Below are 12,263 nucleotides of genomic sequence, written 5' to 3'. Positions count from 1 at the left end.
CAAGGCACTTCACATAATAAACATTCCAATTCACAGTTCATTAAGCCAATCAGAAATAATGTGTCCTATATAAGGAACCCAGCAAATTGCATCAAGTCACTGACTAGTGTCAGAGTCAGTTTACAGCAATCCTCATACTAAGCAAGCATGCAGCGACAGTGGAGAGGAAAACTCCCTTTTAACAGGAAGAAATCTCCAGAGAATCCTGGCTCAGTATAAGCAGCCATCCTCCATGAGCTCAGTGGCCTAGTGGTAGAGTGTCCGCCCTGAGACTGGGAGATCAGGGTTCGATTCCTGGTTGGGTCTTACCAAAGACTTTGAAAAAAAAAGGGACCCAATGCCTCCCTGCTTGACAGTCAGTATTTTCACACAAAACTGAAAATAGCGTTTCCCCCTGTTCGAAAATAAGCACGTTCTTGGTATCAAAATGTGTCTTTAAAATTCATGGACATGGGGCAGCAGTAGTTCAGGAGGTGGAGCGGGTTGCCTCATGATCGGAGGGTCATGGGTGAGATTCCAGATCCCACTGTTGTGTCCTTGGGCAAGACACGCCACTCAACTTGCTTGTGTTTGTGGTGTTCAGAGGGGCCGACAGCGCCAAATGGCATCGCCTCTGTCAGACCGCCCCAGGGCGGCTGTGGCTACAAAGTAGCTTACCATCACTGGCAGCGTGTGAATGTGAGAGTGCATGAAAGCGTCTTTGAGTGTCCTAAAAAGTGCTGTATAAGTTAGATTTATTATTATTAGTAGTATTGTAATATGTGAAATCCATGGCCCAAAACAAGCGGAATTAGAAAATAGCATTTTAGCCCCGCTGACTTGCATTCATTTTTTCATTCCTCCGGAGACCCACAATGCGGAAGTGACTTAGGCTCCCTATTCGGCAATTATTGTGTACCACTCATTCGAAGCCTTACTGCACACTTCCTCCAAGTGCCCATAGGGCGTAGTGCGAGTGTTGGGATTAGGCCAAAGACTGATTCCCCCGCAACGCCCAAAGCTGAAAGCATCACTCTTCATTGGTGCAGATCTGATTGCACCTCTACTACTGTTGGTGCTCTAGAGCTTCAAGCTGAAAGAAATGAGTCATAGCAGCAGCTGTTTGTGGGTGTGACCCTTTATCTTGGTTACCTGCTTCAGGTGTGGCTCACACACATTTCCCGATTGTTAGAGAAGCAAAGCGTTGCAGGTTTTAGACAAACATGGACTTTGATCTGTCCTCAGGTGAGTTTTAATCATCTTTAAACAGCTTTAAAAATACAACAACATTCCTTAGCAACAAAGAAAATGGGTGAAAGAAAAGTTTGACTTGAGCTTGTTGTTGGGATTTTGTTGTTGTTGATGAAATGTGAGCTCTTGTTCGTGTGTCTTGGTGCAGCGTGCGATCAAGAGGAGCAGGTGAAGAAGGACGAAGCCCAGAAAGATGAGATTAACTGGCCCTTTGGCAAAAACAAAGACGAGGACAAAAAGGTACAAAGACGTGTGAATGAGCCAACCCAACTTGGGTTTGGTTGTAAATAAATAAATAAATGAATGAGAACCACACTCGCATGCAGCAGCAGCAGCAGGTGGATTTTGTTCCAGTTTTCATCCTGAATCTGATGTATACTTGTGGGTTATTCATTTAATTAAAATTTCTGTATTTGTCATTAGAGTGACGACAAGTCTGATAGCAAAGACAAGGACAGCAAGGACAAGTCTGATAGCAAAGACAAGCACAGCGAAGACAAGTCTGATAGCAAAGACAAGAAGGACAAAAAGGACAAATCTGACAAGGACAAAAAGGACAAATCTGACAAGAAGGACAAAAAGGACAAAAAGGACAAGGAAAAATCCAAAGATAAAGGCAAATCCAAGGACAAAGAGAGCCATGATGGTAAGAAGAAAAAGAAGGAAAAGAAAGAAGGAAAACATGGACATTCTTCGTCCAACAGTGATGAGGTACAGTGGGTCACTTCTACATTATCTTTGTAACAGAACACACCAGACTTGGTGTGTGTGTGTGTGTGTGTGTGTGTGCGTGTGTGTCAGAAATGTCACTGAACAGGTAACATACCTGTCACACCTCTGCTGAAACTGTTGTGTTAGTTATTCTGAACCAGTCTAACCAGTGAGTGTTGGAATCCCCCTCTGCTCCGTGGTGAGCAGCACAGATAAACAACTATCTGGTAGAACATGTTGGAACAGAGGTGACGGTGGCTCAGGGGTCAGAGGTTCACCCTGTAATTGCTGGGTGGCTACCCTGTAGCTCATCACCATCAGTGTGTGAATGATTCACTGTAGCACGTTGGAGTCCTCTGATCCTAAGGTGCTCTACAGGTGCATTAGTCCTGACTGAAGGTGTGAAACCCAGAGGCTCTTGTTGGAGAAGGACAACAAAATATTTAAGGTGGTTTCCACCAGTGGTGGAACATAAATGTGTTAAAAAATAAATGTAATTATTGTAACGTTCCTTCTTTTCCAGGACTGATGCAGTCTCTCCAGTCTGGTCCAATGGTGTTGGCGTCATTGAGCTGTGCCTCCTTTTAACATTTTGTAAACAAGCCTGGTTCTTGAAATAAATGTGATGACAAATATCTCCTGTTTAACCCTGATTCAGTCTGTCATAGCCTCCTCTCACCACTAGAGGGCAGCACCTCCTTTGTTTTGTTCATTATTACCCAGTTGGTGGCCTCCCTTCTATTACACTCACTCCAACACTTGTCCAGAGAGCTGGGCCGTAATGCTCCCAATGGCACCATTCACTAGCTGGACAGCTGTTTGGAGATCCCGCTCCTCTGACTGCAGTATTCCGTTTGGTGGCTCAACAAGTGTCAGAATCTTTTACTCAATCAGAACATGACGTTTGAACACAGTCATGCTGCCTCCATCCTTGTCTGCTGGGAAAATGGTGTAACACGATCAAGCACGGCACCGTGTATTACTTGGTTCCTTTAAAACACAGAAAGAGTTGATGGTATGGTATTTTCAAAATCTAATATTCCGAGTGGGAGCTTTGAATCATGCGGTCCCTCATATTTAGGAGTAAGAGACGACCCAACCACCGGGAGGAGCACAAGCAACGGAGCACAAGCACCTCCTCACCAACATCTAGTTATCTGAGCATGGCTTTCTTGAACAGTTTATCTCTTCTGTAACTTTAGTGAGATGCTTCTGAGCAGTAGCATTAGGTTCAGATGGTCGTGTTAGCTTAGATAAGCATTCACTTTCTCCAACCTATGGTGCGAACCACAAGAACTTCTCGCTCTCAGGGCCTTTAAAGGACCTCTGGGGGTGTGCCCAAGTACTAGCTGGGCCGGACTGAATCCAGAGGATTCTTGTACGGCACCTCGTGCAGCAAAAAGGACAAAAGGCAACCCCTCTTCCCAAGACCTGCTAGTAGTGATGCAGTATTTTAGCATGGATTTTAGTGTTAGGTGCTACCTCTCTAGAGCTCCTTTGCTTTCAGGATGGTGTGTAGATGACATCATGTGTTTGGGTCTTGGCAACTGGCTGGGACACAGAAGGTGATTTGAAAACACAAATTGATAATAAAAACCGACACCCTACGAAAACACTTTAAACCCCTTAAGTCGGTAAACTACGATGTTAACCTTAAAACAGAGTCAACCAAGTTGACGGCAAACAAAGATCCTTTTGGATCACTCAGAATTAAAATTTTTGAAGTTAAAACTCATCAAAAACAAATGGATTGAAAACAAAATGAGGCCTGGAGAACAGCAGAACCCCAAACTACTGAAGGCACAGCCTTTTTATCCCAGGTGCGGGTCGTCAGATGGATTCAGCTCAGCTGTGCTCCTCAGCAGCCTGGAAGAGAGGAGGAAGAGGGGCGGTGTCTGGCTGATCACTGGGGCTGGGTGATCCTGGCTCCTGACCCTGAAGAGGCCAGGCTGGTGGCCACAGCAGTCACCTTGGAACGGAAATTGGAACTTTGACCAGACTGTAAAACGTTTGGTAGACCATAAACAGAAAAATAAACGAGCCAATGCTTTGGTTATTGATTTTGTGGTTAATGACAATGGCACTGCCTCAGGAAAATGGGTTTTAGAGACAGGTAATTGTCCTAAAGTCCACATTAATATGGTCAAAATAATTCGTCAACACTGAGATTTTATGTAGAGGAGCAGGATTTGATTAGGGTTGCCAGTTATTTGTCAAACATGGCCACCTTTACAAAAACCAGCCACCTGTTGTTTCATGCCTGGCCAGAAGAAATGTAACAACTTATAAGTTTGATACGATATCAAACTTATAAGTTGTTACATTTTGTGGCAGTGTGAGCGTCCTGTCACAGTGCCCCGATTGATCATGCACCCTCAAGAGGACAGCTCGCCCCCGCGCGTAAGTAACTGATCAGTGCCTGGCAGTGTTTGGAGTTTGCTGTTGCTCTGTGCGTGGTCTGGTGCCTGGGACATTTTAATGCCGGAGTTTTTGTGTGCCCACAGTGGCTGAGCCGAGGAGGAGGATTGGATCCACCGTGCGGCGATCCCGTGGCTCTCCGAGGACGACGCGCACCGCCGGAGGGCGGGGTTGTAAATGCTTCCCTGTCGAGAGCTCCGGACTGGACTGCTTTGTCCCCTGAGGCCCAGCACAGACTTATATGGGAGTTCATTTTGGCATCACCAGCTGAGTTTTTGGAATAAATGTCCTTTAATTTGCTTTTGGGGTTGCACTGCTTGCCTTGTGTTAGAACCTTTTTGATATTTAATATTTTAATTTTTGTACCTTTTTACTGATTTTATTAGAGGTCCCACTCGTGTCACATGACCAAGGAACCAAGGGTCAAGGCTCTAAAATGTGAATTCCTAATGAACCCCCCAGCAGCAAGTCACATGGGTGGCATCTGGGAACGACAGATTAGGACTATTCGAAGTGTTCTCACAAGTATTCTTGACAATTCAGCTCAAAGACTGGACACTTCACATAAAATAATGTCAATTGTCAATAGCTGCCCACTTACTGTTGAGAATTTGAATGATCCATCCACACCTGAACCTTTAACTCCAAATCACATTCTTACAATTAAGTCAACAATTATCCTTCCTCCACCTGGGCGGTTTGTCAAAGAAGACTTGTATCTTAAAAAAAAGATGGCGCAGAGTCATGTTTGGCCAATGATTTTTGGATTCGCTGGAAAAGGGAATATCTGCTGAGTTTACAACAAAGACAAAAATGGTATAAAACCAGAAGAAACTTCAAAGTCAATGACCCTGTACATTTGCAGAACGAGCAGGCACCACGAAATGAATGGAAACTGGCCAGAATAGCAGAGGTCTATCGAGGGTTAGATGATAAAGTAAGAAAAGATTGTTGGTTAGCGATACCACATTTGATGGAAAGGGTAAACCTATGGCTAAAACAGTGTTCCTTGACAAACCTGTACATAAACTTGTTACACTGATTGAAGCAAATGAAAGTACTTAGTAGGACGGATAAAGCATTTTTGACAAATACGAGCATAAAACGAGTAAACCTCGTAAATATCTGTAATCGTGCTGGACGGACACTGTGCGACTTTTTCACTCGTAGCACTCAGCTTCAGCTCAAACTGTACGACTTCCTCGCAGGGCAGATCTCACGAGTCATGTGCTCACACTGTACGACCCAGTTCTCGGATGCGACCTGACTGCTCACGCTGTACGTCTGGTAGCAACACGTCGGCCCTAAAAAAATGCTAAAAATAGCAGTTTTTACGCAACACGTCAGACTTTTTTGTCTTGTTTTGCCTGTTGTCCTTCGGGAGTGCTGCAGGAGGACACACAGGGATTTATGGGGGTTGGATGAGGAAAACGAAATAAAGAAAGTAAATCTGTGTTTTGTGATCAGTTTAATTTGACATGAACACGACAAACACGCTTTCTTGACAATCTTTGTGTGTAAAAAAACGTGTAGAAATACAAACGAACAACGTGTGTTATTAGGGAAATAGCGGGCGAGCGGTGTTGATGCATGATTGCGCATGCGCCGTGAGCGGTTCTGATACTTTTTGGGTTGCAGCTGCTCGCAGCGCCGCTTCAACAGTACGATACCCTCACGAAGGACGAGCAAAATTTCAAACACGCCAGAAGTTTAAGCGAGCTCACGATTGCTGATCGGTAGCTGGTCACGTGGTGTTAATCGCCTCTCGTAACCCCCTGTACACTACATGACGCTTAGCGCAAAACTCGCCCCGATCTTGTGGATTCTCGCACGAGTGGAAAATCGGCTCAAAAAAGTGAAAAAGTCGCACAGTGTACACCCGGTCGCTCATCTCGCTGTGATTGCTTCACTGTTGCTCATGTTTCTTCAGTGCTCCCGAGGTTTTCTTCAGCTCGCCTCTTTTTCGGTTGAATATTTAAAGTTACTTTTTTCGTAACTTACATTTGACAAGACAGAGCTGACGTGCTTCATCAGTCACTAACTCCACTCCGGTTGTTTTTTTTAACTCCCTCTCTCTCCCTCTCAATCTCTCTCTCTCTCTCTCTCTCTCACACACACACACACCTTAATCAACATTGTTTTGTTTAACTTTGTGTGGGGAAAATGCCAAGAACGTTAAGAAAAAATCAGTTTAAGCAAATTAAAATAAAAAAAAATATATAAAGTTGTGTCTGGTTCTAGCATTTCATATTTCCTAGTTCCTACGGCATGAGTTCAGATGTATTAATCCATGCACTTAAATATTAATGTTCTGATTTTATTGAAACACTTGTTCTGTAATAGTTCCTTTACTATTGTGATCAAAAATATTTAATCTCAATTCTGAGGCTGCTCTGTAAATAGTTTTCAGATAAACAATACACATATCCACTTCTGATCAATCCATATCAATTTCAGACTTAAAACAATATATTGATGTAAACCGCACCCACTACCTGTTAAACCACGCCCACTTCCGGGTTATGTCACGCCCATTCCGAGTACAGATACAGATAATTTAGTTGGTTGAACAGATACAGATAGATAGTGGTGTACTCGCTCATCCCTAGTACTTAGGGTTTACCGGTCCCTAAGAGGTAATATCTTTCCAGTGCTAAACATTGATTTTCATGTATTTGGTGGGAGTGTAACTGTTGTTGCTGTTTATTTCTCAATTTGTTTCCATTTGTAAGACACGGTTGAAAAGGAATTGTTTTGTGTTTCCTGTACATGAACTTTTATTTTGAAAAGCTACATTTGAGCTGCTCTACCAGCCACATCTTTAATGATGGATGCAAACCAGGTGTGTGAAGATCACACAACCTGGATGAAGTGCTGGCAAGCAGACAGCTGAGAATGGATTGAAAGCATTCAATCCATTGCTAAAGAAATAACAAAAGGACTGAAGAGGAAAGATGGATTCCCTTTTGTTTTGAGCAAACAGCCAACGAGGTATTTATTTGTCTTTATTTTTGTTGCACATTATTGTATTTGTTCTAAATGTAAAATCCTGTATATTCAGCTTCACGGTTTAAAGGTCTTTGGAAAGAAAGACAGAAGAGGTCAACGATGAAAGACATTCAAGAAGCCCGTGAAAGAAATCACTTGCGTCTGTGTTGCTTGGAGGGTTTCATACAGGCCATTCACCATGTTATGCTGTTACTTACTGATTAAATTGGGACAACAAAACATACATTTGACTACTTTCTGTACATAACCACAAAACAATGGATATAAACATTCATACATAATACTGGCAAAAAATATAATCATCATTAAGTTTTCAGAACCTGTTGTAAACACATCTTACAATATTACTAGCTGTATGAAATTACAGAATTTCTCAAACAAACACTTACACCACCATCTCGAGCGGCTTCCTAAATGTACGTGCCGCCGCTGTTGAGCCACAGCGCTGTTAGCACAATATTGATAAAAAGGGACTTGGGCAACTGCTCACACCTTTTACAATGACCCGCACTTGTATAGCGCCTCTCAGTGTAACCCCCAAATTCCACTACCTCCGCTCCGCCACGAGCGTCGGAGCAAAATCGGTCCTGTTGTAGTCAATCAGAGCAATTCCACTACTGCGGCCGTGCTCCGGCAGTGCGGCGCCATGCGCCGCCCTCTGTTCCGGCGTCCGGCAAAAATAGAATCGATCCTATTTTCGCCCGGACGCCGGAGCACCTCCGCAGTAAATGGACAGAAATCACAACGGCCCAACAGGAAAAGGAGCAAGCACAATTTCCGTTTTTCACAATAAATCGATAAACAAAAGGCGTTTTTTGTTTCATATGCACAGGTTTAACAACTTTTAACAACTATCAATGGCGGCTGAAGTTTAAATGCACAAAAGTAAGCCATAAATACAGTTTCTACTATCTACTAAGTAGTCACAATTTGTTGACCCAAACACTGCTGATCTCTCAACACAAATGATGGGCAGATTAAACAGTTCATGCCGATGCTTCTCCCACACAACGGGTGTTTGGATCTAACTTCCGCGTTTATTGCTCGGACTGTATCGCAAGATCTCGAAAATCCTGCGCATGCTTGTTTGCCCCCCTCAGGTCTCCGCACCGGAGCGGAGCCATTGTAGAGCGGGTACAGTAAAAATTGAGTTTGGAAGCAAGCGGCTGCGGAAGGCGGGGGGCGGACCGGAGCGGAGCGGAGGTAGTGGAATTTGGGGGTAAGGACTCCAAAGCGCTTTACACTACAGTGTATCATTCATCCATTCACACACACATTCATACACTGGTGGGGATGAGAGGCGAGGCTGCCGAGCACAGGCGCCTGCGGACCCTCCGACAACCACCAGCAGGCAAGGTGGGTTAAGTGTCTTGCCCAAGGACACAACAGCAGAATTCTCTGTCCAGAGCCGGGATCAAACCTGCAACCTTCCGTTCACTGGACAACCCGCTCAACCTGTTGAGCTACAGCTGCCCCACAATGCCACGCACCTTCGTAAAACCTGTGCATGTGCACGGGCAAGCAAACTAGTAAGTATTTAACATTTTAAAGCTTCCTCTGTGTCAGAGCTAGCATTAAAATCCATATTATTTTCTGGATCAAGCTAACACGTCTCCCATTGCCTATGCCACTTCTGGTTTGATAGAAAAATATTTTTCTCACAAAAATGAGCCTAAAATAATTCATGTTTGTGTAAATTTTTATTTAAAACACGTTCCTGTTATGTTTCTCTAAACATTAGTTTAAGGGAGATTAATCTGCAATTTACTCTAAAAGAGGTGGCTCACATCCTGAATCCAGCCATGATCTAGGACAGTTGACGCTGATCCCTACTGCACACTGGAAGCATCAGCGGCACGGAAAGACAGCGAAACGGCATTGCTTAAAATAGAATCCATTACAGTCTATGGAGTGTAACAATCCAGCTGCGACGCTGCAATTTTCAGACGCGTCCCAGAAGCAGCGTGGTGCAGCATACTGCTAAAGATAGAATCTGGTTCTTTTTTTCCCACTTCTGGGATGCGTCAATTACCGCAGTTAACATAAGGCCAGACTGGAAATCACACACGGTTTCAGTGTAAAATCCCCAGTAACTTTCAAAATAAAAGTACTGCAGCTAATGCTATTTCATATATATGAAGCTCACGTGTGACCGTACAACATATTTACTCGCAGTATTGTTCCAGAAGTGCAGCGGTGGGTTTTCGTTGTTTTTTTCCTGGCAGTGGAGAGGAACAACATCATATATGACATCAAACAGCAACAATGAAATTTCCTTCTTTTTGGTTTGATGGCGGATTGCATAAACAAATCGTAACCTTTGAAGTCTAGAGGGAGCCTTCTAGTGATCCTGCTGCTTCGCTGCTGAGACTCTCTCCATGTGCACTCGAGTGCAGTGATTGTCGTGAGTACACCGTTCCACTGATGTTCCGTGCCATCTGATGCTTTCAGTGTGCAGCCTGGATAAAGGACAGTTAACCAGGGGTACAAGACTGATATCTAAAACTAAAAAAGTCCCTATTTGGAACTCTTGTAGTTAAATGAGTTTCTTGTGTCCTGTGTGACCTCTCATGTGACTGTTTAAACTTGACTTACAGCTAAATCTTTGTCCACACAGCTCACAGGCAAAAGGCTTCTGTCCTGTGTGACCTCTCATGTGACTGTTTAAACTTGACTTACAACTAAATCTTGCTTTACAGAGCTCACAGACAAAAGGTTTCTGTCCTGTGTGAACTCTCATGTGCCCGTTTAAAGTTGTCTTATGTCTAAATCTTTGTCCACAGAGCTCACAGACAAAAGGCTTCTCTCCCGTGTGGACTCTCATGTGACTGTTTAAACTTGACTTACAACTAAATCTTGCTTCACAGAGCTCACAGACAAAAGGTTTCTGTCCTGTGTGAACTCTCATGTGCCCGTTTAAAGTTGTCTTATGTCTAAATCTTTGTCCACAGAGCTGACAGGCAAAAGGCTTCTGTCCTGTGTGGACTCTCATGTGACTGTTAAAACTTGACTTACAGCTAAAACTTTGTCCACACAGCTCACAGGCAAAAGGTTTCTGTCCTGTGTGAACTCTCATATGCCCGTTTAAAGTTCTCTTATGTCCAAATCTTTGTCCACAGAGCTCACAGACAAAAGGCTTCTCTCCTGTGTGGACTCTCATGTGACTGTTTAAACTTGACTTACAACTAAATCTTGCTTCACAGAGCTCACAGACAAAAGGCTTCTGTCCTGTGTGAACTCTCATGTGACAGTTTAATCGTTTGCCTTGGCTAAATCTTTGTCCACAGAGCTGACAGGCAAAAGGCTTCTGTCCTGTGTGGACTCTCATGTGACTGTTAAAAGTTGACTTACAGCTAAATCTTTGTCCACACAGCTCACAGGCAAAAGGCTTCTGTCCAGTGTGGACTCTCATGTGACTGTTTAAATTTGACTTACAGCGAAATCTTTGTCCACACAGCTCACAGGCAAAAGGCTTCTGTCCTGTGTGGATTCTCATGTGACTGTTAAAAATGCTCTTATAGCCAAATTTTTGTCCACAGAGCTCACAGGGAAAAGGCTTATGTCCTGTGTGGACTATCATGTGTCTGTTTAAATGTGTGCTTCGGCTAAATTTTTTTCCACAGAGCTCACAGGCAAAAGGTTTCTGTCCTGTGTGGACTCTTGTGTGACTGTTTAAATGTGTCTTTTGATTAAATCTTTGTCCACAGAGCTCACAAGAAAAAGGCTTCTGTCCTGTGTGGACACTCATGTGACTGTTTAAAGTTGTCTTATGGCTAAAACATTTTCCACACTGATCACAGGCATAAGGCTTCTGTCCAGTGTGGACTCTCATGTGTCTGTTTAAACTGGCCTTATGGGTAAATCTATGTCCACAGAGATCACAGGCAAAAGGTTTCTGTCCTGTGTGTTCCTCCATGTGACCGTTTAAATGTGATTTTGTACTAAATCTTTTTCCACAGTCATCACAACAAAATGATTTTAGTTCTTTCTGGACTTTCCTGCACGGGTCTATACATTGCTTCCCTCTAACACATTTCTTATTAACCAAACAGCCAGAAGACCTTATTGCTGGATGACTTGTCACTCTCACATGTTTCTGGAGAGACGACTTATGAAGAAATTGTTTACCACACTCAGGGCAGCTAAAGGATTTGACAGTCTTAACATCTGACTCAGAAGACCTTCTCTCATTCCAATCATTGTCTTCATCTCTAGTTTCAGACTCTGAGTCTGACAGCTCAGAGTTGAGATTCACATGACCACCACCACCATCGTCATCATCTCCACTAATTGCCAACTCTGAAGAATCACATGTCTGCTCATGAAGGTTCATGTCTAGGTTCCTGCTAGTTTCTGCCCTTCCACCAATTTCTGCTGTCGCCTGGTCATCTGAGCTCCTGGCTGTGACATTTTGGTCTTCTATTTGCTGCTGATGAAATTGTAAGAACAAAGACTTCTCTTCAGCATCCTCTCTCTTTCTTGAAACTGCAGAGAAAAAAGTAGAAGTATATAAAAAAAACGGGTATAATCAGATGACAGAGTACCTAGTAGTGTTTGTGCAATCAGCAATATACACAACCAGTGTTGGGAAGTAACGTCACTAGTTGTGGTATTGCATCATTTCTACCAATAACTATGCAACCAATAACTAGGATGCAACAAAAATAAACATTAATAGTCTAGTAACAAAGTTCCTTTTGGCAAAATAAAGGTTTAGTTTTGTCCAGTCAGTTGCACCAATGCCACCAAGTAAACAAATCACATGGTGGTGTACAGCTTTACACATAAATAAAATGAGGACATTAAAGATGATCATTTCTTGTGAATTTAATTTTGGAGCACTTGTGTTATTTATATAAATTATCCAATAATTTGCTGTTATGGTTTACCTCTTC

At 43.2% G+C, this 12,263-nt stretch overlaps 2 protein-coding genes across 3 annotated transcripts in view; one reads left to right on the top strand and one right to left on the bottom strand.

Annotated features, from left to right (window-relative positions):
• Positions 1 to 12,263, bottom strand: part of LOC107376823 (zinc finger protein 665) — a 35,695-nt gene that overhangs the window by 9,534 nt on the left and 13,898 nt on the right. The window contains exon 3 of one of the 2 annotated variants that reach the window (XM_070548216.1): positions 7,352 to 11,853. The exons of the other annotated variant lie outside the window; for it this stretch is intronic. Coding sequence (XP_070404317.1) covers positions 9,905 to 11,853 — 1,949 coding nt within the window. The 3' untranslated portion in view covers positions 7,352 to 9,904. Of the gene's footprint in view, positions 1 to 7,351; positions 11,854 to 12,263 lie in introns of those variants that run through there. 2 annotated transcript variants of the gene reach the window in all.
• On the top strand, positions 1,077 to 2,576 carry LOC107376868 (uncharacterized). The gene is made up of 4 exons (XM_015946189.3): positions 1,077 to 1,224; positions 1,379 to 1,470; positions 1,654 to 1,941; positions 2,465 to 2,576. Exons 1-4 carry the CDS (start codon positions 1,203 to 1,205, stop codon positions 2,468 to 2,470), a joined length of 408 nt encoding a protein of 135 aa, XP_015801675.1. The 5' UTR covers positions 1,077 to 1,202; the 3' UTR covers positions 2,471 to 2,576.

This window comes from Nothobranchius furzeri, chromosome 2 (genome assembly GCF_043380555.1).
Source record: "Nothobranchius furzeri strain GRZ-AD chromosome 2, NfurGRZ-RIMD1, whole genome shotgun sequence".
NCBI lineage: Eukaryota > Metazoa > Chordata > Actinopteri > Cyprinodontiformes > Nothobranchiidae > Nothobranchius > Nothobranchius furzeri.
Note: the sequence above shows the minus strand (reverse complement) of the source record. Positions and strands in the feature narration are given on the sequence as shown.

What these genes read in the sequence shown, in the direction of transcription:
- LOC107376868 (XM_015946189.3), top strand. Translation starts at nt 1,203, where the DNA reads ATGGACTTTGATCTGTCCTCAG. An exon ending in GGACTTTGATCTGTCCTCAG is followed by an intron (nt 1,225 to 1,378) that starts GTGAGTTTTAAT and finishes GTCTTGGTGCAG; the next exon opens with CGTGCGATCAAGAGGAGCAG. An exon ending in ACAAAGACGAGGACAAAAAG is followed by an intron (nt 1,471 to 1,653) that starts GTACAAAGACGT and finishes ATTTGTCATTAG; the next exon opens with AGTGACGACAAGTCTGATAG.